General features: G+C 49.6%; 1 protein-coding gene, 1 long non-coding RNA gene and 1 pseudogene across 2 annotated transcripts in view; all 3 read left to right on the top strand.

Annotated features, from left to right (window-relative positions):
- The window catches only part of LOC147596505 (uncharacterized), a 114,771-nt gene that overhangs the window by 35,043 nt on the left and 53,003 nt on the right, over positions 1-26,725 (top strand). The gene's annotated exons all lie outside the window — the stretch shown is intronic.
- On the top strand, positions 4,203-5,186 carry LOC147596508 (olfactory receptor 6E1-like). Its single transcript, XM_086770972.1, has one exon. It carries the CDS (start codon positions 4,203-4,205, stop codon positions 5,184-5,186), a length of 984 nt encoding a protein of 327 aa, XP_086627098.1.
- On the top strand, positions 22,762-23,724 carry LOC147596509 (olfactory receptor 14C36-like; annotated as a pseudogene).

The raw sequence follows: 26,725 nt of genomic DNA on the forward strand, positions 1-26,725 counted from the left end.
GAGGTGGATGACGTGCTTGGTAGGAAGGTGGTTGGATGATCAGGAGTAAATGCTGTCAGTAGTAGACAGTCCTCCAAGGAGCCAGATACTAGCAGCATCCCTCTGAGATCAGCAAAATTTCATTTAAAAATCATTAAAAGCCTAATGCTGCCAGAAAAGAAGCTATTTCAGAGTGCTTTCTCTGCATAGCTTTCAATGTTTTTCAAAAACTCCCATTCTGGGCTAGATTCAGTTGTTTACACAGAGGTGGCCACTGCATCCAAGATACCCTGGGCTGACTGGAGCACCCGTGTGGGAAAGGGAGCCCAGGAACCCTTCTGGTGCATGAGCTGGGTTGCAGGCAGGGTACCTCAGCGATGGTGCAGGGCATCACCTTCCCCCAGCACTGCTGGGTGGGCCATGAAGAGGCTGTAAAGAGGAATTTCAAGCACAGCAGCACAACGTTTCCCCTCAGACACTGGCTGTGAGGTCACTAGTCAGCAGCAGGGAGAGAGATACTGTGAGGTCACAAAGGTCATCAGAAAGCTGCCACCAACAAGATGACACACTGTGGGAGGTTAGTAGAAGGCTGGGCAAGAGAGATGAGAGATGTGAGGAAGGGAGGAGAGACTTGGCCAAAAGATTAGGGTTATAGTGATGTTGCTGTGAAACATTCATGTGAATCCCAGACACTATCTCTAACCAGGAACCTTAAGCCCTAACCTGTTCCTAAAGGCCACTCCTCACCCTGACAGCAATCCACCAGTACTAACCTAATTGAGGTTAAGCTGTCCCTAACCTCAAACCTTACATCTAAGCCAAATCTCAAACCCACAATCCCTTACCCGCACTCTTACCCTACTGCTCACCCTAGCCCCTAGCTTTTATCTCTGGTATTTAAATTCTAGCCTTAATCTTAGCCCTGGCTCCAGCCCTAACCAAAACCCTAGCCCACAAAGCTAGCCCATGCCTTAAACACTAACCAGGAACCCTTAGCAGAACAAGAGACCTTGCCCCTAAGCCTTTGCCTAATCCCTAACTCTGAAAGGTGAGCTCTAATCCCACAGCCCTACCCTAACTGCTGAAGCCCTCTTTCCCACACTCTAACGTGCTCATAATCATCCTCTCTCCTCACCCTGCCTTCAGCTGTGTGGTCCCTTGGGGCAGGGCAGGGATCGTGAGGACCAAGAGCAATGTCATGGTGTTGGAAGAGGAATGTGAGGTGACCTGTATCTGATCAGCTCATAGGCCACAAGGAGGAGATGGGTGAGCGTGCTGTGGTGTGGTCAGCTGTGCCTCAGGATCTCATGGACCAGCAGGAGGCACATGGCTGTGAGGGAGGCTGTGAGGTCACTTCTCTCTTTGGAGTTGAGAAGCCAGCAGCAGGAACATGGCTGGGAAAGGGGCTGTGAGGTCACTTCTTTCTGAAGGAGCTGATAGGTCAGCTCATGGCTGGGATAGGTACTTCTAAGCTCACATCTGTCAGCAAACTGACAGGCCAGCAGAAGGTGCCTGGCTGGCACACTGATTGTGAGGTCCTCTCTGCCCAAGTTCCTGGTGAGTCCTTCTGGGAAGAGGCCTTGAATATGAGTTGGCAAGTCCCTTCCACTAGAGTACAGGACAGGTCAGCAGCAGGAACATGGTTTGGTTGTGTCTACTGGAGAAGTTGAAAGACACATGTCTTGGAAGATCACAATGATTTTACTTTTGTTTCATCAGTTGATAGGCCACAAGAAGGCGAAAGTTCTGATCACCCATTTGAAGAAGGAAAAAGAAGACTAAGAAAAGAGAAGGGAAGGTTGACAAAGATAACAAGGTGAATTGCACCAGGTGTATATATGAGTTACTCTTGTCACACCTTCAACCGACTAGGTACTGAAATGGATCCTCACAATCGTACCATAACAAGAATATTTTCCCTAAAGGCCTTGACAGTCATTCAAGAGTTAAGAGTTGAAAACCCTTTTTTACACTGCTGCTGGTGATTTATGTGCTGGATGTCATGGGGAATGCAGTCACCATTGCCGTGGTTTGGCTCCATCACAAGTACCACACTTCCTCAGCACCTTGTCCTTCTTGGATATTTAGTTCACTTTGGTCATTCCCCCTCACATGTTTCTCAGTCTCTTGTTGGAGATTAAGGTGTCTTTGCAGCTGCTTGCAAGTGCCAGACCTCCTTCTCTGCTGCCTTCTCTGACCTTCTTTGAGTTGCTGCAGGACCATTTGCAACCCCTCACGCTGCTCCGTCCTTACGAACTCTTGGATGTGCTCCAGGCTCATCTTTAGCTGCTGGGGAATGGCATCTCTGTCCGTGCTCAGCCCCACCATCTTGTACACCATTAGACCCTCTGTGCCCAGTGTAGAGACTGCTTCTTCTGCAGGATCATCCCCTTGCTGAGAGCAGCACGCATGGGCACCAGCTGCTGTGAAACATGAGCGTTGCTCCCTCCTCCGTTGTGTTGCTGAGCTCCTTCACACTGACAGCTGGGGTTTGTGCCGACGTGATATGCACCATGCTGAGGGTAACCTCTCTGCAAAGCCACAATAAGGCCTTCTTCACCTGGATATCCTTCACCTGCACATCCTGTATTTCTTCACTCACTATTGCACAGGCTAGCTGCAGGTTTGACAATGCCAGGCCTTAGGAGAAGCTGCTTTGTCCTAAGCTGTCTGCAAATTTGCAGATTCCTCTAGGAAAGTGCATTCAGGAGAAGAATAATTTTAGGTAATGTAGGTGTCACCCAACAGAGTGAGAAGATACAGCCCTTTGAGCATTTGAATGGACCCAGAAAATGGAAACGGGGACTGTCCCCTCTGATTCACTGGTTCACTGCGCTCGTACTGCTGTGGGTGGCTGAGCTTGAGCTTTTGCTCCAATCAGCCAGTGGTTTAATCTCAGAAAGTTTTCCAGACGAAGCCAGTGCAGAGATTGCCCTATGCCAGAGCAGAGACAAAATCAAGCTGGGCATTTGGGTCCTAAGACCAGCCTGAGCCCCAGGCTGAAACATCACCTCAAACATGGAGCACTGCCCGATACTTCCATTTTACTCCTTGTGCAAAGGCTACCCATCCTGCCCTGGGACAGAGCCTGAGGGGGCAACACAGTCTGTGAAGCTTTGTTTCTCTGCTGCTAGCCTATCATTTCCTCTCCTCCCTCTCCTCCTATTGCATGTTGAATCATCCTCTTTTTGGAGTCATCCGCTCTGCTCCTTCCTATGCCTAAAAAGAAATCTAAAGATGAAAAGAAAACATCAGCCTTTATTGTGTGTATTTTTCTTGTGCTTCCTGCTGTTAGATGTGTATTTGAATTTAAAAACAAATAATAATCAGAGATTGGAGACTTGACTGGTGAGTTTCACCTACTTCCCTGCAGGTGCCTGCGAGAACTTGTTTTCCCCAGGTTCCCTCTGTAGTCAGTAGAGACAAGAGAAAACGCCAGAGGCTGGGTCCTCCCAGCCTATAACTGGCATGGAAAAGAAAGGTTACAGATCTCTTCCAGACACTCTTCTCCTGCTCTGCACTGAGGTCAGGACATTTCACAGGAATAGCACTGAGCAAGTGTTTGGAAACAGCTGCATTTCGGTGCAGGCAGATGAGGCTGTGTGACGGACAGAGTGGAACCACAACACATTTCAGTCATTCTTTAGAATACTGAAGAAGGCAAGACGTACTTGGTCCCTCATCCACCCTCTTTCCCTTTCCTGAAGAAACAGAGGGCAGGAAGTTGTGGAAGAAAGCCAGGGATTCCAAAAAAGATACTTGATCTTACTTTGAAATCAACAGATTCTCCGAGATTACAAGTCCAAAAAGGCAAGTACTGAGAAGTAGAAGGAACAGGTTTCATGACATATATTTGATCAGATTTGATTTGATGGTTTAACATTTTTTCAATAGAAAAATTTTGCATGTAAGTGTGATAGATGTTTGCAAGGGGTCTGAGCAAATTTGGAATTTCCCAGGAATGGGGTGAAATAGTTAACAGCCACTTTTAAGTCCTCTCTTCTGGAGAAATAATCCTTTGTGACTGTTTGAAAAAGGTAGAAAGAACAGCTTATCTGAGGACCGTAACTAAAATGTAAACCAGGAAAATTAAGAAATGACAAATGCTTGAAGGACTGTCTCTGCCTGTGTTACAGAGGAAGACAGCAGGAAGGTAAAGAAGCAGAAAAGAAAGGACAGAACTTTTCATCCAGACTGTGAAAGCACCACGCTTGTTCATTGCCATGTTCCTGTTCCAGCAGGATGAACTGAAATTCAGCACGGGACCAGAAAACGGAACTGCAGTTACTGAGTTCATCCTGGAGGGTTTCTCAGGGCTTGATCAAAGACTGCAACTGTTTCTGTCTCTGCTCCTTCTGCTCGTATACCTGACAACAGTGATGGGGAACGCAACCATCATTTTCCTTGTGTGTGTGGATCCCCACCTGCAAACTCCCATGTACTTTTTCATCAGCAATCTGTCCTTCTTGGAAATCTGGTTTACGTCCTCCACAAGTGTCAAATTGTTGCTGATCCTGGGTTTTGGCAGGAGAACAATCTCACTAAGCGGCTGCTTTGCCCAATCCTATTTCTATTTTGCGCTGGGCTGTACAGAGCTCGTTGTACTTGTTGTCATGTCCTTTGACCGCTATGTTGCCATCTGCCAGCCTTTGCGTTACGCTGCCATCATGAAGCCTCAGCTCTGCATCCGCCTGGTTGTTGCTGCTTGGGTCTTAGGCATCACACTCGTGAGTTACCACCTGGTCCTCCTCTCCAAGCTGACTTTCTGTGGCTCAAACAAGATCCACCATTTCTTTTGTGACAACTCCCCCTTATTCAAATTGTCCTGCTCTGACACCAGCCTGCTTTGGAAAACAGACTCTGTTTTGTTTTCATTTTTCATACTGGGTTCCTTATGTTTAACTCTGGCATTTTACTCGGGCATCCTTTTCTCTGTTCTACACCTGCCAGCAGCCTCTGGGAGGAAGAAAGCTTTTATGACATGTTCTTCCCATCTCACCACCTTGGCCATTGCATATGGGAGCTGCATTGCTTTCTACGTGCGTCCTTCCAAAGATGTTTCCTTGGAGACAAACACAGTTGTAGCTTTGCTGAACACTGTCTTGTATCCATTCTTAAACCCGTTCATCTACAGTCTTAGAAACAAGGCTGTGAGACTGGCCCTGAAGGAAGCCATTGCCTGTGCTACACCACAGCTTTTTCCCTGATAGTGATGCATTTCTGGACAGCAATTCCAATGAGCTGCTGTCACGTGTTGAATAATACCAGTGCAGATGTATGTAATGTCCGAACACCTGAGATGCCTCAGGTGATAGATGTTCTTGCTGTATTGTGTTAAGTGATAAGAAGCTCATCTGCACACAAGAAGAAGGCACAAACAATGACAGGAGGAGTAACTCAGTTAATGCCCTGCCCTGGCTGCTCCCAGGCACATCACAGGAGAACCACCTGTGCATCAAGAGCCCATCTCCACAAACCAAGAGGAGCACAGAGGTACAGTGGCAGGTGGGAACCCAAATTACAGGCTCCTGAGGAATGAACATCTTGTCCCAGCTCCTTCCAGGGCTGCCCTGTGAGAGCCGTCAGCCCCGTGGTCCAGGAGGGAAAGCCGTTGGGATGAGTCTCTGAGAGCAGCTCTCTGGATCACCATTTGGACTGAGGGCCTTGTTGCCTGGAGTGTAGGACATATCATGGGATGCAGGGAAAGAGCATTTTTGGATTGGAGAGGACTTATTACGGGATGTTTATGGGAGGACACTGACCTGTGCAGTCTGTCCTGTACTCTCATTAAACTTAATTTCTAACTCATTCCTGTGTGAGAGAATTTATCTTCTGCATGAATGAGTACACAAGTGTGAGTGCAGCAACTGGAGCAGGACCAGGGGATCACTAGTATGTCATTAGTGCCAGCAACTGAGAGTCTGGAGTGAGTGGACTTAAGAGTGTATGTGTGACTGGGGTGGTGTGTACCAGTATCTGGAAAGTGGCTGTGGCCTCGGAGACTCTTATTTCCAGGTGCCTTCAACTGAGGAAGCTGATATCCAGGGGCAGCTGCTGAGGTGACTGAGTGCCTGAGTCCAGCTGCTGGAGGAGTCCTCCCTGTACAGGTGTATATATAGAATAGTATTGAACTGAATCATAGAATCGTAGAATAGTTTGGGTTGGAAGGGATCTTAAAGGTCATCTAGTCCAGCCCCCCTGCCAGCGCCAGGAACATCCCCGACTACATCAGGTTGCTCAGAGCCTCATCCAACCTGGCCTTGAATGTTTCCAGGGATGGGGCATCCACCACCTCTGTGGGCAACCTGTTCTAGTGTTTCACCAACCTCAGTGCAAATTTTTTTTCTTTATATCAGTTCTGAATCTACCTCCTTCTACTTTAAAACTATTACCCCTCATCCTTTCACAACAAGCCCTGCAATAATATTTCTCCCCCTCTTTCCTATAGGCCCTTTAGGGCCTATAGGTACCTTCCTTCAGGTACTGTAAGACTACTGTAAGATCTCCCCAGAGCCCTCTCTTCTCCAGGCTGAATAGCCACACCTCTCTCAGCATGTCCTCACAGGAGAGGTGCTCCAGCCCTCTCATCATCTTTGTGGCCTCCTCTGGACTCTCTCCAACAGTGCCATATCCTACTTATGTTGAGGGCTCCAGAGCGGGATGCAGTACTGTAGGTGGGGCCTCTCCAGAGTGGAGTAGAGGGGCTGAATCCCTTCCCTCGACCTGCTGGCCACGCTCCTTTTGATGCAGCCCAGGATGCGGTTGGCCTTCTGGGCTGCAAGAGCGCACTGTCAGCTCATGTTGAGCTTCTCATCCACCAGCACCCCTAAGCCCTTCTCCTCAGAGCTGCTCTCAATCCACTCTCTGCCCAGCCTGGATTTTGTCTGGGATTGCCCTGACCCACATACAGGACCCTGGAGAGCAGAGGAGAGGGGAGGGGAGGGGAAGGGAGGGGAGGAGAGGGGAGGAGAGGAGAGGGGACGAGAGGGGAGGGGAGGGGAGGGGAGGAGAGGAGAGGGGAGGGGAGGAGAGGGGAGGGGAGGGGAGGGGAGGGGAGGGGAGGGGAGGGGAGGAGAGGGGAGGGGAGGGGAGGGGAGGGGAGGGGAGGGGAGGGGAGGGGAGGGGAGGGGAGGGGAGGGGAGGGGAGGGGAGGGGAGGGGAGGGGAGGGGAGGGGAGGGGGCTAACTAATTCAGAGCTGGCTAAGAGACAAAGCCTGTTATCAAGGGCATTGTTTGAATGCCTCTGATGGGCTTGGGGCATTGACAACCTCTCTAGGATGTCTGATCCAAGGTTTGAGCACTCTCTCAGTAAACAAATGCTTCAAAATGACCAGTTTCTACCTCCACTGACACAGCTTTGAACCATCCTCACATGTCCTATCACAGATTACTATGAAAAAAACTCAGCACCTCCCTCTTGACTTCCTGTCATCATGAAGCTGTAGAGAGTGATGAGGTAGCTCCACAGCCTCATTTTCTCAAAACTTGAAGAGTCCAGAGTCCTCAGCCACTCCTCACAGGACATGTCTTCCAGTCCTTTCAACACTTTTCTTGACCTCCTCTGGACGCATCCAAGGACTTTAACCTCCTTTTAAAATTGTGAGGGCCAGCCCTGCACACAGTAGCACCAGCGTTTCTTACAGGTGGCACCAATGCTGAACACAGCGGGATAGTCACCCCTTTGGACTGGCTGGCCATACTGTGTTTCCTGCACCCCAGGATGCAGTTTCCCCTCTTGGCTGCCAGGGCACACTGCTCACTCACATTGAGCCTGCTGTCGACCGGCACCCCCAGATCCCTTTCTGCAGGGCTTGTGCCCAGACACTCCTATTCCAGTCTATTCTTGTGCCTTGCACTATTTCATCCCAGGTACAGAATCCGGCATTTGTTCTTGTTAAACACGGTGAGAGTTGCCTCCTCTGGGCCATGGATACAGGTGTTAAACTGCACAGGGCCCAGGAGAGTTTTCTATGCTGCCCCATAATGTCCCACTATGTCCCAGTGGCCTCCAGGTAGGGTATGACCCCTTCAGCATTGCTCCCTCAGCCTGAGAGGGTCCAACTGCTGTTTGACTCACCTGTTTCTCTGCCCTTCCAGACTGTAATGTCCTCTCTTGGGTACAAGAATATTGAGGGAGACCATATAAAAAATCTTGCTGAAGTTCAGGTGAACAACATCCACTATTCTCCCCTCATGCACAAAAGTTGTTGCTTCATTGTGAAGGCAGTCAGATTGGTGAGTCCATGCTGACTGCATTTGGACACATTTTTCTCTGCTAGGTGCCCAGAAATATCACCCAAGAGATATCAGTGTCTTACAGCTCACCAGTGTGAGCTTGTACAGCCTGTGGTTCCCTGGGTTGCACTTTTGGCTTCTTTCAGAGAAAGATGCAACATTTGCTTGTCCTCACTCACAAGACACCTCTACCAATGCTATCACCTTTCAAAAGGGATATTCCACAGAAATATCCATCTTCTCCTGTCCTTTCATTACCACCATTCTGCCTTTTGTACACTGCATTTAATTTCTCTCATATTTCATATATTGTCACCTTTCCTGATACATTTACCATTTCTGAAGTCATCTTTTCAGCAGAGTGTCGAGCCCAAGGCCCTTTTCATTAGTGTCCAGTTTTCTCCTCCCCTTACTCCTTGTCATTCAGACAGTGCCACCTGTGCTGCTGCTCTGAGCTTCAGGGAGTTAAACCGTACCTGACTGTCAGTGGCCTAGCTGTCTCTTTAGCCAACTCTGTCATTGTGTTTACATCTACCTTTCTGTACCTCTCTCTCGAATATTTCTCATAAGAGATCCCTTGTAGAAAGGCAGCCTCATTACAGATATCCCATCCTTAGCATATGCTTGAGGAGTGTGTTTCACTCTTTATGAAGCTTTATCTGGCTTCACTTTTCTTTGCTTGCAAAGAGGACAAACCCTTCTGTGCCTGTGTGCAGCCAGCTCTCTAAGGAGAGCAGGTGGGAGTTGGTGCAAAGGAGCTGTAACATCCAGCTACAGACTTCAGTGGAGAAGTCTGATGTCAGGAAAAGTGATGCAAGTCCCAGGTGGCCAACAAGAGAAATGGTGGGGTAAGGGAGGTGAGGAGGAAGGCTGTCCATACGGTGTTGAACTTCAAGGGACTGCTATTCCTACCTGTCCAGACCTCCTGAGGAGACACTCTGGAACAATATCAATTGGAGATTGCCGCTATCACCTCTTCTTTCAACTGAAAAGTAACAAAAAAATATCCTTTGAAGTCAAGAACATTTTTTTAGGTGCACTAGGACATCTTCCTCCTTAACTACACTATGAAACCTCTCCAATTAGCTGTCTTGAAGACTTGAAGAAAATTACAGGAAGAGACATGGCTCGTTAGAACTTTCTGTGTTTGAATGAGCCCCACAGTGCTTTTGGGGCTCATTACATGAACCTCAGATACTCAGAGGAGACTGAACAAATTGCGCAAGATGTTGAAGTCAGGAGAAAAACTCAAAGTACCTTGAAGCATTAATGGGCCCCACTGAGGGTTATTACTGACAAAGCCTCCCCATGGACTCATTAGAGCAGATAATTGGAGGCTGTGATTGCAAGTAGGCAAAAAAAAAGCACCGTGCAGGTGGCTGTAATGCTGAGAAGACCCTTGGTTTGTTTCATGAAGCAGAGGGGCCAAGCCATGACCCCCAGGCCCTAGGAAGGCTGATCTTGTCCCTCACATGTGACTCTGGGGGCAGTGGGGTGTGAGGGTGAGCAATGCCCAGTGTAGGAAAGCTGTACAGCACATCCTGGCTTCACCAAGAAGAGATGAGGAGGAAACAAAGTCCAGAACCTCAAAATAAGGTTCATCCTAGTAGGCCTCAGCGGCAGAGGCAACTGCATATTCAGCAGGACAAAGAGCTTGGTCTTTCAGCCTTGCCAGAGCCCTTGATCATCTGTTCTGCAGGTTTACCCATACTGTCCCCTTCATGCACCTTTTTCCCTTCAGGCTGTTGACATCCATCTTGCTTTCCTACCTAGCTCTCACCTCAGCATTTCTATAGCTTCACTGATGTCTCCATTCTCATTGGCCATTCCTTGAAACACAAAGCCATGGGCTGATCCAGATTCCCTCTGGGAGACCTCCTGCACCACAATGTTACCCTTTGATGGAGATTTCTTATTCCTCCCTTGCAGTCTGAACCTTCCAAGCTGCACTTTCTGGAAGCTTCCTTCTCTTCCCGCTACCAAGAAAAGTTTCAGCACCTCTGAAACCATCCTTCAAGCAATTGCAGGCTGCTGCTATGGAGCCCTTGGCCTCCACTTCACCAGGCTAAAGAAGCCCAGGTTTCTCAGCCTCTCCACAAAGGCCCCAAACCTCATCCTAGCAGATGTCCTCTGCACCCTCTCCAGTTCCTCCTCATTCCTTCAGAACAGTGAGCCCCACAGGCAGATACGCTAGTCCAGGTGTGGTCACAGCAATGCTGGGTGAAAGTGGATGATAACTCCCTGTTTGGGTGCCCACAGTCCCCCTCATGCATCCCCATGTGCCATTGGCCTGATTCACAGTGAGCATGCATCACTGGCTCATGTGGCATCCCTCTTAATGCCCAGTCCCTTCTCCTCAGAGTCCCTCCTCAGCTGTTCAGGCCTCGGTCTTCCCTTGGAAATGGAGTTATTTTGCCTCCAGTAAAGGAACTCCCACTTCTTGTAAAACTATAGGAGCTTTCTATTTGCTGAATCCCAGATTCCTTCCCTCTGTCCCTGTGGATCTGGGACAAAACAATTTCATGGTCACTACAGCCAAGGTGGACACTGGTGTTCACGTCCCTCACAAGCTCTTCCTCTTTTGGCAGTACCATGTCCAGGGGAGCAGAAGACTGGATGCCTGGTTTGGCAGCTGTGCTAAGAAATGTTCCAGAAGCACCACAAGAAACCTCCTGGACTGTTTGCATCCTGCTGCTGTCTCACTTGGCCAGTGAATGCTGGGGAGATTTTGTCCCCCATCAGAGCCAGGGTCTGTGATCCACTGATCTCCTCACGTCATTTAAAAGGCATCGTTCATTCCTCACCCTGACTCTGTGACCTGTAACTCTGTCCTGGACCTGGCTGGGATGGAGTTAATTCCCTCACAGCAGTGCTTTGGATCTGTAACTGATCCAGCTCTGATAACACAGTAGCGTTCTGGCTGTTGCTGAACGGTCCTTGCAGAGCACAAAGACTTCCTCTTTCTCACACTCTGCCCCCACAGCAGGTAGGCTGGAGGTACACAAGAAGTTGGCCAAGAAGTTGGCAAGGGCACAGCTGGGAAAGCTGACCCAAAATAACCAAAGGGATATTTCATTCTGTATGATGTCATGTTTCACAAAAACCTCAAGGAAAGACAGAGGAACAGTCATGATCACTGTGATCTCAAGTCATTGACACTTGTGATGAAGCCCTGCTTTTCTGGAAATAGCTGAATGTCTGTCTGTCAATGGAAAGCATGGACTGAATTCCTTATTTTGCTTTGCTTGCACACAAAGCCTTTGCTTCCCTCTTTAAATTGCTGGCTCTCTTGCCAGCTAACCTACCCTGCACGCACCGGAGGCCCACCCCGGGGAAAGCAGGGCATCACACGGATACCGTCAAACCAAGCCTTCAATTTAATGCTGCACAACACAGGGTTAAATACCCGTGCACCCGCTACGCACGCGAACGCACCCGCCCCCTGCGCCCATGAATCTATCCATGCCTGCCACGCACCTGCCCCTGCGCCCATGGACTTATCTGTGCCCACCACATACATGGAGGCACCTGCCCCCTGCGCCCATGAATCTATCCATGCCTGCCACGCACCTGCCCATGCGCCCATGGACCTACCCGCACGTAGCGCGCGAATCGCCATGGACCGCCCCTCCTGCATACATGCAGCCCTGCTAACGTTACCCCACAATTCCCCGCTCTATGCTAAATCATCCTGGTCTAATGGCTGGTACCCTGGGGCGGATGCCACAATAACATAGTTGATCACGAATAGTCGCCTAGTGACCCGTCAATCACAGCATGCAAGAAACGTAACAGTAACAGAAACAAACAAAGCATTATCAAAGCAACTGCTAGGATCATCAGAGCTATAGACACAATATTTCTTAGCCATCTAGGTAAACCGAACAGGTCTGGAAACTACCCCCAGTCCTTTAGGACTTTGACGTTGAATACCGACTGGGCAGCATGCACACGCGTCTTCTCCAAGGCCAAGGAGGCGTTCTTGCTGAAGTCCACACAGCAGTAACCCTGGAGACCTAGGACTCCCTCTAGGTCGCTGCAACCGATGCCAGGCCTCGCAAGGGCATAATCTAATGCCATCTTCATTTGTGTCAGTCCTTCGTCGTCTGCTGCTAAAGCAGTCGCCAGTTCAGATATGGCGAGGGCTGTGCGGTTGGCATTCCCAAGAGCCCAACAGGCCACGCGCTATGCAAACCTGAGTAGAGTCGGCGCAGTTCGTGAACCACTCCCAGAAATTAGTCATTATCACTGGCATTGGAAGACTCACAATCAGGATCAATCCCACTAGGGTGAGCTGGAGGGCGCCGCGCTGCTCGGTTACCCTGGCGATCCTCCAGCCATGGCTGTACCAACCGGGCCGGGATCCATCAGGTCCCTGCACCTGTGGAGATACAAGCATACCCTCGTCCCTGTATTAGCAAATCAGCGGGACCTTCCCAACATGGGTTTTCTGGCAGGTGGTACCGGTCCCCCAGGAGTGCCTTGCCCCCAAACAGCGGCTGACGCGAGGAAAAATGGTTCTGGATAGGGGAAATGGATTGGGGGTCAGCAAAGTATATATGATTCAGTACTACAAGTGCTTTATCGACTAAGACCTCTGGCGAACCCCTCTCTTAAGCGTGTTAGCTGTGCTTTCAGGGTTTTGTGTGCGTGTTCTACAATCGCTTGCCCGGTGCTGTTCAGAGGAATGCCAAATGTATGGTGGTCTCCCCACGTCTGCAGGAAGTGGCAGAATACCAATGATCAATAATTTGGCCCATTGTCGGTCTTTATCTTTCGAGGTACTCCTAGGCAGGCAAAAGCCCAGTTCTGGTGCATCTGTGTCGTGGACGTCGTGAATGGACACACGAAGAGAGCTCAGGAGCAAGTGTCAACCACAACATGAATGTATTTGAGACAGTGTTGTAGTTCAGCCCCGATCGGGACCAGACTATGCAGGCTCCCCCCACCCTCCGAGAGAACAGGGGGAGATGATATAAAAAAAACGGCTCAAGGTTTGAGATAAGGACAGGGAGAGAATCCTTAAAGTTACCGTTATGGGCAAAACAGACTCAACTTGGGGAAAAACACTCATTTATTTCTAAAATTAGCAAGAGAATCAGACAGGGAACAAGATAACCTCCCCCTCCACCCGCTTCCTGGGCTTAACATTATCTATACTACCTCCCCTCCCAAGCGGCACAGGGTGGGGAAAGGGAATGGGGGTCGTGGTCAGTTCATCACGCGTTGTTTTACGCTGCTGTGTCATCGTCGGGGGAAGAACTCCTCGCATTCCTCCTCTGCTCCAGCGTGGGGTCCCTCCCACGGGCCACAGTCCTTTGTGAAACTGCTCCGGCGTGGGTCATCTCTTCCACGGGGTGCAGTCCCTCTAGAACAGCTGTCCCAGCAGGCCCTCCACGGGCCACAGCCTCCTTCAGGCCTCCACCTGCTCCGGCGTGGGGTCCTCCACGGGCTGCAGGTGGATCTCTGCCCCTCCGTGGACCTCCATGGGCTGCAGGGGGACAACCCGCTCCACCATGGTCTTCACCACGAGTTGCAGAGGAATCTTGGCCAGGAGCTGCGTTACTCCTCCCCCTCACATCTGAACTGACCTTGGCATCTGCAGCCGTTCCTCCCAACAGGCTGGCAGACGCCTCTCAGGATCCTTTTTACATCTTATTCACTTCTCATCTCCTCTCCACTTCTTGCAGCCAGGCCGGGCTGAGTTGGGCCCAGTCTGCTGCCCAGCGGGAGGCCAGAGGGTGAGGCCTGCAAGGCCCACGAGGCTCGTGCCTCCCCCTCTCTGCCCCCTGCTCAGCTGCTTCACATCTTCTCTTCTTTTTCTGTTTTCCCCTTCTTAAATACGTTATCACAGAGGCGTTATCATGGGACATTCCGCTACCAATTGGCTCGGCCTTGGCCAGCAGTGGGTCCGCCCTAGGCCCGGCCGAGTCCACTGAACAAAGGGGAGCAACTTCTAGCAGTTTCCTACAGAAGCTACCACCTTAGGCCCCCCCTCACTAACAAAACCAGAACAGACAGCCAAATAGCGCATAGTCTGTGATATGCCCGGGGTTAATGCCTGGGTAGTGTAAGGCCTGGTTCGGCTTTGCTGCTTGACATGCTGGACAGGCTGCCACTAGAGCCCGAGCGTGTGAGATGGGCAGTCGGAACTGATGCCGTATGGCGTGCGCGCCCTGATGTAGTATTCTCTGTATCACCTTTGTAGGCAGGTGACCAAGCACGGAATGTTAATGATTATATCTAGTATGATGCCTAGTATCACAATTCTGATTTTAGCCAATGACAGCAACCACCCAGTTATGCCACACACAACCTTAGCCAATAAAATTACTGATCACACATTATACATATTCATGATTGCTAAGCAAAACTAAGTTTCACTACTTTCTAGTAATTTTCTACTACAGCATTCTTCTCCTATTACAGACATAACAACTCCAGTAACTTTCTTATCTACAAGAGCAATGACTAGTTTTTTGCAAGCCTCTGTTCAAACAAGCCATAAATTCTGCTAACAATGTTTTGGATCTTAAAGCTTCCCTTCTCATTCCATGGCTTTCTTCCTGAGAGCATGATTGCATTCCTCCCCCAAGGTCGATGTGCTTTCACTGACACCGTACTGGCTCAGCAAAATAACACATCTCCCCCTTCTTTGTTTATGAGAAGAGGCTTGTTTCAACGCTTTATCTATTAAAGTCTGCACACATTTTAAGACACAGAATTATAGATCAAAATACATATATAAAAGGAATGAATAAGCATCCTACAGCTATTAGTAACAAGCTTATATCAAGTCACCAAAAGATTTCGGAATATATCAAAACCATCACTTTGTTGCTGTTTTTGTACTCCTTTTTGCAAGTTTTGAACATTTTTGTGAATAGATTCCAAATGATCAGACAGATTTATGCAGCAAAGCCCATCAAAATCTTGACAATCATGATTTTGTGCTAATAATAAAAAATATATTGCTGATCTGTTCGGTTACTAACCCAACTACGCCAAAGACACTGCTGAGCAAGAGGATGGTTATCAGCCGGGTCAGAGCAGAGAAGGGAGGCAGGCACAGCACCTTCAGGGCGTCCCCTGTTGTAAATAAAGTGTGCTCTGGGTCCGTCCTCTCCCCTCCGCTCCGAGCCACCTCTGTTGATACCCTCAGCAGATTCAGTGAAAGAGTACTGACCAGGTGTTGCTGCACGTGTGGTCAGCACATGCAACAAGGCCTGTCAAAATATGTGCTCTGCAGGCTAACAGCGGTTCTGTTTTGTAAAGTAGCATAGTATATAGAATCTACATCAGTTAACAGCGTTAATAATGCTGATGCAGTTGTATTTATTTGCTTAGCAAGCCAACAGTCCAATTTATTTAGTGTAGTTAACGCCTAGGCACTTGCCACACCAGGTGTAAAGACTGAAGCAGCAATAATTTTACTTTGTTTCCAAAACTCTGTATTATCTTGGCAATCAGATTCAATGCTATGTATGCTTCGTTTAGGTCTTCTATGCTGTCTGGATTTTGATATGTGCTCGCATGATTACGTCAAGCTGTGTTGTTGCAATGTATAGATCTTAAAGCATTTACAATCATTACCCCTCTAGAAATATTAGCTCTTGAATAGTTAAAAAAAAAAACCCAAAAAGTTCCATCTTTTGTAGTTTTAGCACTCAGCACTCGTGATTGCTGCTGTTTTACACAGAGTTGCCATCCTACCGGTATCTGGCAGGTCAACCAAACATGTTCTGAAATACCCGCAGATGATACAGTCAGGGATCCACTTGTTTACTGCTGCTGTAAAGACATGAGCGTATCCCTTCCCCCATGTTATAAGAGGGAACGGTCCTTCCACTTATACAAAGCTTGACTCTGACAGGAGTATCTGTTAACCATGTCAGGGGCGGGGGGGTGGGGGCACCTGGCGGCTGCCATGGCCCCAGGCATATAAGAGGAAAGAAAACTAAAACCCGAGGTTTAAGACAAGAATAGGGAGGGATCCTTAAAGCCACCGCTACAAGCAAAACAGACCATCACTAAAACCAAAGCAGGATAAGGAAAAAGGGAACCAAGACAACCTCCCCCCACCCCTCCCTCTTCCCGGGCTTAACACCATCTCCATCTCCCTCCCCTGCCCCCTGGGTGGGACGGGGGACGGGGGACGGGGGAAGAGGGAATGGGGGTTACAGACAGTTAATCACACGCCGCTTTATTGATATCAACGGTTTAATTGCTGCACGTACAGCAGCAGCCATGACTGTAGCCTTTTCTTGTTCTAACATTCGCTCGGCAGCTTCCAGCAGTTGCCCTGTACTAGATCCTTTTGGCAGCACACTAAGGGCTCTCTTAGTTTTTTCTTTAGCATTCTTAAAGGCAAGCATATCTAAGAAATTTGCTTTCATGTCATCATCCAGATCAGGGTGAGCCATAATTGCAGCGTGCAACCAATCAATAAATTTCCCATATGGTTCTGTGGGACCTTGTCTTACTCACGTAAAGGCAGGTCCGGACTTTTCATCGTACACCCTAGCAAGCGCTCTATAAGCCAAATCTTGGCCCAATTGTAACACTTCGGTAGCAAATTGCGCTTGCCAATCAGATCGTGTGTAGGGTCCCGCTCCCATCAGCATTTGAGTTTGCACCCCTAATAATGGATCACCCTGTTGTCGAGGCATTGCAGCTGCCCTATCACAAGCAGTCTGCCAGTGCTGAAAAAACTGCAGCTGCTGTGACAGTGGCAGAAGCATCTGGACAATCATTCTGATATCATAAGGAGTCAACAACTGTGACAAAAAAATATGCTGCAACACAGACTGAGTGTGTGATGATTTCAGCCCATACTGAGTAACTGCACTTTTAGCTTCCTTCAATATTTTTCAGTCTAATGCTTTCCACACAATTTTCCCAGTATTATCAGTCACAGCTGGAAATGGCATGGGCAAAGGCTGTCCTTCTATCACGGCATCTCGAATCACCCCTTTCCACTGCGCTGTTGGATTCGGATCCCCGGCTCCTCCCTCTGGCGTCCCTTGCAAAGGTGCAAAAAGATTGATCTCACCCAATGCTCCATTCGGAATGAACAGATTGGATGCTGGCAGGTCTCAATGTGGCACAGGCGAAGGAGTTGATAAGCTTCCCAGCAACACTTCTAGGCGAACCTCTAGGGCTTCCAGCCTTTTTAGCTTCTCTTGCAGCTGTGCATTCTTCAAACCGGATGAATGTTCATCCCCCTCTTCCTCACGCTGTGGTGGGGGGAAAAGGGTGGTAACGGGGGATAAACCGGAGCTGTTGGCGCTGGCGAAAAGGCTCGTGACCCTGAGCCTGCACTGGCGCAGCGTGGAGGGGTGCCTGGCGGTAGTACATCTGATGGTGGTGAAAAGCTTTTGACAGTTTTTCCCTCTGGTGCCCACATATCTATATTTATGGGGGCTGTGGCTGCACTTCCTGCAGTCCCTGCTGGGGCTTGAACCCCCCCAACCTCAGCACAAGCCGGGGCGGCGGCAGGGCTTGTTAAACCTGAGAACAGCATGCTGGTAGCGGAGGTGGACCCGCCGGCTGGAGTTAAAGCCACGAAAGCAGACGCGACAACTGAACGCTCAGCTTTCATACTTTTCAAGGTTTCATTAACCAGCCTCCACGCGGTGGAGAATTTGCTCGCCTCCTTTGATCCCTTACTTATCTCATCACACAGTTCTTTTCCTATCTTTTCCCATGTCGATAGTTCAAAAGGATCATCAACTGTGGGGATTAATTCCCTTTTCTTTGCCCACTGCAGCAAAGCTTCTAGGACGGCCGCGTCATAACTCAGTCCTCTCACAGAGAGCATATGTTGGAGGAGCTTAACCACTGCTGACTCCTCTTTGGTCAGTGTGAACCCCATCTCCTCCCCGGCCGCTCGCCTGGCCAAGACGAGACTCTCTCTGTACCTTTTGTACCTTTTTGCGCTATAGCGACTTCCTGAGTGCCGGGGCAGCATTCGCCTTCGACCAGCTTCCGCCCCCTCATTTCTTCTTTCCTTCTTCAGCTCCATTGGGATGTCCAACACCAATCTGAGGGTCCCTGTTCGGGCGCCACCTGCTGATGCAGAAGTCACGGACACTGCTGACGACCAATATGATCAAGCAAATGCCGATTTATTGTTGATACATCCCAGTTAATATAGCCCTTCTAATTCTGTATCATGCACAAGCTCTCTACTAATTGGCTAACTATATCATGCACGCGCTCTTAGCTAAAATATGATTCTTTAAGTCTCACGCGCACAGTACCCTCAACTTGCACCCCGCTTCACGTTCAGCCCCCAGTCACGTATGCCAGCTGTTTTCCTTCTTCTCAAGGTTGCTTCATTTACTTTCTCACAGGTGGCTTCAGTGCTTTCTCACAGGCAGCTTCAGCGATGTCCTTGAGGCCTGCTGCTCACAAACATAACAATTCCATTCGGTCTGGATTGTTCACTAAGTGCCCCTGATACTCCAGGTATCCAACAGGCACGGGCCCATCTCTCCAGCCTGTCAAGGTCCCTCTGGATGGCATCCCTCCCTTCCAGCGTGTCGATTGCACCACACAGCTTGGAGTTGTCGGTGAACTTGCTGAGGGTGCACTCTATCCCACTGTCCATGTTGCCAGCAAAGATGTTGAACAGGATCGAGCCCAACATGGACCCCTGAGGAACGTCACTTGTCACCAGTCTCCACCTGGATATCGAGCCGTTGACCGCCACTCTCTAAGTGCGGCCATCCAGCCAACTCCTTATCCACCGAGTGGTCCGTCCATTAAACCCATGTCTCTCCAGTTCAGAGAGAAGGATGTTGTGTGGGACAGTGTCAAATGCCTTGCACAAATCCAGGTAGATGACGTCCGTTGCTCGTCCCTTGTCCACCGATGCTGTCACCCTGTCATAGAAGGCCAGCAAATTGGTCAGGCACAATGTACCCTTGGTGAAGCCATATTGGCTGTCACCAACCACCTCCTTGCTCTCCATGTGCCTTAGCATGGTTTCCAGGAGAATCTGCTCCATGACTTTGCCAGGCACAGAGATGAGTCTGACCGACCTGGAGTTACCCTGCATCCATCTCCTGTACACTTCCTTTTTGCTGTCGAGCTTTCCCATGAATTTTCTGCTTCCTCAAGCTTCTCTCCTGAATATCTCTTCTGCTTTTCCTGACTGTTGGTGCAGACGGTCTTGGACTTGAAAAGCGCTGTACTTGAAGACCAGCTCTACTGAGCTCTGCTGCCCTTCTGTGCTGCTCACATGGGTTTCCCCACTAAAAATCACAAGACTAGCACACAACCTCCTCCTCAGAGGTCCAGCATCTTCAATTTTCTGTTTTCCTTCCTCATTCTCCTTTGGAGGTGAGACCCTATTATTTAACGATCATGACAACTAAGGCTGACTCTGGTTTTCACATCCGTGACCAGATCTTCCCTCTTTGTGAGTGACAGATGCAAATGAGTGTCAACATTATTGGCCCAACTGACACCTGATTTATATAGACCTGTGTCCCAAACTGTCCCAAGACCCTCAAGAAACCTCCAGAATTTTTTGCATACTGTTTTGTTCGCCTTCCAGGTAATCCCAAGGTCATTGGACATTCAGTTCTCCCTGGAGACTTTAATGGGTTCTCTGTCTCCCACAGCAGTGTCACCTTTACCAGTGTCTCTTCTGATCCTCACCCACCAGGCGTCACCCAGCTTGTCCATCCCAGAGACAAGCTCCACACATCTAAGCAGCTCCTTCACACTGAGGACACCCACCTCCTGATCTTTCTGGCCCGATGACTCTCTTAATCCTATACCCAGCCAGCACAGCACCCCAGCCACGTGAGCTGTCCCAGCACCCCACAGCTGTTACTCCCCCAAAGTGGAATGAAGAGATGGCACATGGGGTCCAGCTTCTCCAGCCTGTGCCCATTGGCCTGAGGACATTGGTGCATGTCTGGCCTGGAGGTGAAGCTGATCTCAGCAAGGAAGAGAGGATTTTGAAAATGGTTTTGGGTGTGGACATCCTGTGATACAGGCACACTGTGAAAATTGTTAGCCTAATCCATGATGGTATCATCGAGGGGAAGGTTAAACAAAGGAGAAGAGAAGAACCAGGAGAGTTTGAGAGTGACGGAACACTTGCAGAGGTCTCTGTGGGAGATGTTTTGTGTTCATGTGCTGTCATACGTCTAGTGGATGGAGAAGGGACAGAACTTGTGTCTCTGCAGCGGTGGGATTCAGTCACTGGCCAAAGGCACTGAATTGGTCTGAGACGCCCTGGCTGGTGCCCGTCACACTGCTGCTCTGAAGGGGGCTGGGGTTCCTGCACAGGGCCGCTGCTGTCTGTGCCAGCTGCATGCAGCTGTGCTGCAGAGCCCTGGCGTCTCGCGTAGCACTACAAGCCCATGCTTGGCCATCAAACCCACATTCAACTGCCCTGATTGAGGTCAGGCAGAGGAAGGACGTATGTGGGACAAGTGCCATTCTAGCCAAAGGACAGGTGGAAAATACAGCTGATGGTGAAGAGAAAGGGAAACTCTCCTGCCTAAAACTGAACTCTGAAAAGGTGATTCTTGAAGCTAAATCTGAGTATGGTAAGAAAAATATAGTGCTAGAAATAAGAGAGAGTACACTGCTGGAAAGAACTCTCTTTCTCCCCAGCTGAGGGATCATCATTGATGGCTTCAGGCTGTTTCCCAGCAGGTTCCCCTGCAGACCCAGGGACAGCTGGAGGGAGCCCAGAGGGGACAGAGAAAGTGCTGCCTTGGGCTGGGCCTCTGCTGCTGAGCTGGGCCGGGCTCCTGGCATGGAGGGAGCTGCTGGTAACAGGGCAGCGCTGCAGAGAGACAGCTCTGCCCAGGAGCAGCTGCTCTGCCAAGCGCAGCAGAGCTGAGGGCTCTGCCTGCAGGAGCTGAGGGGAGAGGAGCGAGGCAGAGAGAGGTGAAAGGCAGCCTGGGCTGGGAGGATGCCAAGAGCTCAGTGAGGCAGAAATCTTCACAGCCCTCTTTACGGTAAGTCTCTGGATGCAGAGCAATGCAGCTGGTTTTACTGGAGGGACATCCAAAAGCAGGAATATCCCAAAGCATATATGATCTTCCAGGAGTATTCTCTCAGTTTGTCCAGTGCAGAGGAGGAGGAGATGCTCCAGAGCAGGGCTTCCCTGCTTAACTGTCTGAGAGACAGGGCACGAGAGCTGCCTCCTCCCAGGGACGGCTGCAGGGGTGTGAATGTGTGTGTGCAGCCAGCGGTGCCCAGGGCTGTCCTTCAGCGCAGGGTATTTCCAAGACACTTTTCAAGAAGCACATCCAGACAGGAATTACCCAGAAGGAAAGCTGCTTTTCTGGGGCTTTGCTTTCAGTTTCCCGTTGTGCTGGTGGTGGGGAAATGGTGATGGAGCTCCAAGGTTTGGACAAAAGACCAAGACTCTTACAGCAAGACAGTGACTGATCAACAGGTTCTCAAAGAACACAGGGCACTGCCCTATGAGTCCTTCACTGAAAATGCTTTTCCCAAATCAAGCCTCCTTGCTCTCCCCACTACTTAGCAGAGCCTCTCCCCTCAGGGCCCTGGGATCCAGGGCAGGAGCTGCCTCCTCTGCAGCCAGAGCTCCAGCACAGGAGACTCCCGAGTGCCCCTCTGTACCTCTCTGGCCTTGCTGCCCTGGGCGGATGAACAGTGTCATTTCTCCTTCTTTCTCCACCTGTCCCTGCTGCTACTGGTTCTTTTTCTTCTCTCTCTTCAGATGGGTGTTTCAGTGGCAGCTCAGCAACTGCTCCTGCAAATCTACCGTGCAGATATGTCCAAGGTGCCCAATCCTCACTCTAACATACCATGACTATGGGCGATGGAGTCCTTGGGATGGGGATGCATGACTGATCCTCCGATAAAGACACTTCATTTTCAGAGCATCCAGGTGTCCAGAAGCACACAGATTATCCCCAGGGATGGGAGAGTGGAGATCCTCTGCACTTTCAAACTAGATTCCACTTTTCTCAGCAGGATCCAATTTCCTTTCAGGGGAACATCTGAGTGTGATCACCATCCAGACCAAAGAAGTGTGAGCCAAGGCCATCTGGGAACAAGACTGATGGACAGAGCAGCTCTCCTCTCTTTGCACTAAGGGTCTGTCCTTCTGCCTCCTAGGACTCACACTGTAGCAGAAAGATAGCACAGACAGAAATGACAGGCATGTCCACCTTCATAAAAACCTTCTCATATGTGAGACGGGAAACAGGAACAAAATACACACGCCCCACTCCCCTAGCTCTGTATGGCAGTCAGGTGACTTGGCAGAGAAAATGCTGAAAAGTGCATTGACGTCAGAAGCAAATTTAATCAGAGCCCACTCCTCTTTCCTAATCTGCTTTTGCTGCACAGTAGTTCTGACTCCTCCACAGCAAGGACCCCTGCTCCCCATTGCCCGCTCAGCCAGCGTCAACCAGAGCTCCAGCCAGGGGGCTGCATGAAGGGCTTCCTGGAAAGACAGAGGCGTGTGGAGGGGATTCTCTGAGAAATGAGTCCTCACTGATCCCTGCCTGTTCCTCCTCAGGCCCCTGTTACCACAGGGATCAGATGTCCAATGGCAGCTCCATCACGGAGTTCCTCCTCCTGGCATTCGCAGACACGCGGGAGCTGCAGCTCTTGCACTTCTGGCTCTTCCTGGGCATCTACCTGGCTGCCCTCCTGGCCAACGGCCTCATCATCACTGCCATAGCCTGCGACCACCACTTCCACACCCCCATGTACTTCTTCCTCCTCAACCTCTCCCTCCTCGACCTGGGCTGCATCTCCACCACTGTTCCCAAATCCATGGCCCATTCCCTCTGGGACACCAGGGCCGTCTCCTACATGGGATGTGCTGCACAAGTCCTTCTAGTTTTCTTATTCCTAGGAACAGAGTGCGCCCTTCTCACTGTCATGGCCTATAACCACTACGTTGCCATCTGCAGACCCCTGCACTACGGGACCCTCCTGGGCAGCAGAGCCTGTGTCCACATGGCAGCAGCTGCCTGGGGCAGTGGGTTTCTCTATGCTCTGCTGCACACAGCCAATACATTTTCACTGCCACTCTGCAAGGACAATGCCTTGGACCAGTTCTTCTGTGAAATCCCCCAGATCCTCAAGCTCTCCTGCTCAGACTCCTACCTCAGGGAAGCTGGACTTGTTGTGGTTAGTCTTTTAGTAGCATTTGGGTGTTTTGTTTTCATTGTGGTGTCCTATGTGCAGATCTTCAGGGCTGTGCTGAGGATCCCCTCTGAGCAGGGACGGCACAAAGCCTTTTCCACGTGGCTCCCTCACCTGGCTGTGGTTTCCCTGTTTATCAGCACTGGTATGTTTGCCCACCTGAAGCCCCCCTCCATCTCCTCCCCATCTCTGAACCTGGTGGTGTCATTTCTGTACTCGGTGGTGCCTCCAGCAGTGAACCCCCTCATCTACAGCATGAGGAACTAGGAGCTCAAGGATGCCCTACGGAAATTATTTGAACACATGCTAATTCATTGTCCTCATAGGACCTTCAGGCTGTGTAATGAATAGCCAGGACTATACTTTTTCATATGTATCTTTTTTATTTTTTTTAATTTTTTTTTTATACTTCCAGTACTATAATTCTCTTTATATAATTTTATTATTGGCATCATATCTTCCTGATTTTGAGCCACATACCTCATGTACAAATGGAGCCAGATTCCCTGTTTAGAGAAACACAATAAAGAAACCAGTACAAAATTATTTCTTCAAACACCCTTCTCTATTTCACTTCTCTGGAGCAACGTGCAGCTGCAGCATGCAGGAGGGGTTCAGGAGCCAAGAGCCCAGATGCCATGAGGGGACCTACGGCCTTTCCATTGCTCTCCAGTTTCCTCCTGCCCTTGCACCTTGTTCAGAATCAGATCCCTCTCAAGTACCCAGGTGCTGCTTTGAGCTTCAGAGTCAGAAGCCTCGCCTCGTCTGTCAGCAACAGGATTATCTCTTCAGCCAGCTCCCTCACTATGTTTGTATCTACCTGTGAACAGCATCTCCAGTGAGGTTATCCCCTGTGGGTGGTGAACCTCATTGGAGGCACCTTGGACTTAGCATACAGATGAGGAGTGTGGGTTCTTGTTTATTAAACTTTACCATCCTCTCCTTCTGTTGGTTTGCAATGAAGGGAACCCTGCTGTGCCTGTGTGCAGCCAGGTCTCTCAGGAAAGCAGGTGGGAGTTGGTGCAGAGGAGCTGTCACCTCCAGCTGCAGACCTGGGTGGAGAAGTCTGATGTCAGGAAAAGTGATGCAAGTCCCAGGGGGGTGATGAGAGAAATGGTGGGGGTGAGGAATCAGGTTGTCCATGCAGTGTTTGACCTCCAGGAGGAGCTGGTCCTACTTATCCTGACACTAGCAAATGCCCTGCATCCATATCGACTGGAGAATGCTGCAATCACTCCTTCTGACAACTGAAAAAGTAATAAAATTGAAAAAAAAAAAAAAAGAAACTTAAAAATAAAAAATTCTTTTGTGTTGAATACTCAGTGAAAACTTCCCCTTTATGTCCACTCTGGAGACCCCTCCAACTAGCTCTCCAAGACTTGAAGACTGTAGAAAATAATTGGCTTTTTGCATTTTAATGAACCCCAGGGTGCATTTGGTGCTGAGACCGTGAACCTCAGACACTGAGAGGAGCCTCATCAAACCCCTGAAGAAGTCAATGTCAGAAGCAACCCCTACAGTCTCAGGGAGTATTAATGGGTCCCACTGAGGATCGTTACCAACAAAGCCTCCCTGGGGGCTGGTTACAGGAGAAAACTGGAGGCAGAGATGAGAGGCAGGCAAAGGCGATGTAAAGGTGGCTCTGATGCTGAGTGAACCTCCATGTGTTGCATGAAGACAAAGGGCCATGGCCTGACCCCCAGTCCCTGGGAAGGGAGATCCTGTGGGTCACACATTGCTCAGGGCTTTTCCTGGGGCAGTGTGATGTGGGAATGTGTGATGCTGTGTGTAGGACTGTGGTACAATGCTTATGAATCTCTCCTTGGTGGAGTGAGGAGGACTGCATGTCTTGGTTCCATCAAGTTATGGTGTGTCCTCACAGGCCTGGGTTGTCCCAGTAACAGCGATAGTGTGGAGAAAGACCTTTTCTCTGTTGTGGGCTTCTCGCCCTTCCACAGCTCTTAATCATCTCCAGCACAGGGTGTCCTGGAGGGTCTCACACCTACAGCTCTTGCCTTGCATGCTGTCAGTCTTCCTGCATGCTCCCAGTCTTCCTTGCTTACCCACCTTGCTCTCTCACTTCAGGATCCCACTACCCTTACTGGTATCTTTCCATCTGCTCTAGGTGTTGCTTGAAACACAAAATGATGGGATGGTCCAGGAGCTCTGTTGGTGACCTGTTGTAGCACAGAATTACCCTTGGAGAGACATTTCTTTGTTTTATTCCCCCCATCTCAACGTCCTAAGTTGCTCCACCATCCATTATTTCCTTGTCATGCTTTTACTACTGTGAAGCAAAGCTTCACCATCTCTGAAACCACCCTTCAAGCACTCTCAGGATACTTCTAGTCTGCCTTGAGCCTCTTTGCTGCTGAGCCAAAGATGCCCAGGCCCTTCTTCCTCTATACACAGAACATATGGTTGAGGCTCTGAAGCCCATCTTGGCAGACCTCTGCTGGGAACCCTCCAGCTCTACCCAACTCCTCCAAAATATGGAACTGCAGAGAGGGACACACCTGTGCATGGAGCCACACCAGTGCTGAGGTGAAGGGGAAGGTAACTCAAGTTGTCTGATTTGACACATTCTTCCTAATGCAGCCCCAGCTGGCCTTGTTCATGGGGAGCATGCACCACTGGCTTGTATGGCATCCCTCGCAGTGCCTTCTCCTCAGAGTCACTTCTCAGCATGTCAGCTTACAGTTGGCCCAATAAATGGGGTTATTCTCCCCTCCGATGCAGGACTGGCTACTTCTTCTGGTAAGCTTCAAGAGGTATCTCTTGGCCAATTCCCCAAGTTACTCAAGGTTCCCCAAGCTCCATTTGGTCGGCTGTTAATGTCTGTGTGCTGATGGCTCACCCTGACTGAGGTGTGTCTGACAAAATAACAGTAGGAGGAGTTTCAGGATACTATAGAAAATAAAAGACGTACTAGTTTAATTTCTGGCCCAGCTATGAATTATTGTGACAACTGTCTCTGCAACAGCAAATGAGGATACAAAGCAAGCAAATCAAGCACCAGTGGAAATAGAGTTGATGAAGGTTGGTGTGCCAGGCTGTGTTAGTGGAAAAAGTTATACCTATATAGACAGACAGACAATATGACTCCCTCAAGGAGCTGGTCTTCAACACTTCTGGCCAATGTTCTTCTGTCTTCTCCTGCTGACCCCTCAGCTCTCAGCTGACTCAGATACAAAAATGAGGCATGTAGGTGGTGAAAGCAAAGACGAATAACTGGGAGAAACAAACATCCAAGTATCTAGGAATGAAGTTAGAAAAGCTAATACCTAAATGGAATTGAGTCTGGCCAGGGATGTCAAAGACAATGAGAATGGCCTCAATAAGTACATAGGTG

The sequence above is a fragment of the Chlamydotis macqueenii genome, chromosome Z (genome assembly GCF_036417535.1).
Source record: "Chlamydotis macqueenii isolate bChlMac1 chromosome Z, bChlMac1.mat, whole genome shotgun sequence".
In the NCBI taxonomy this organism is placed as follows: domain Eukaryota; kingdom Metazoa; phylum Chordata; class Aves; order Otidiformes; family Otididae; genus Chlamydotis; species Chlamydotis macqueenii.

What these genes read in the sequence shown, in the direction of transcription:
- LOC147596508 (XM_086770972.1), top strand. Translation starts at nt 4,203, where the DNA reads ATGTTCCTGTTCCAGCAGGATGAACTGAAATTCAGCACGGGACCAGAA.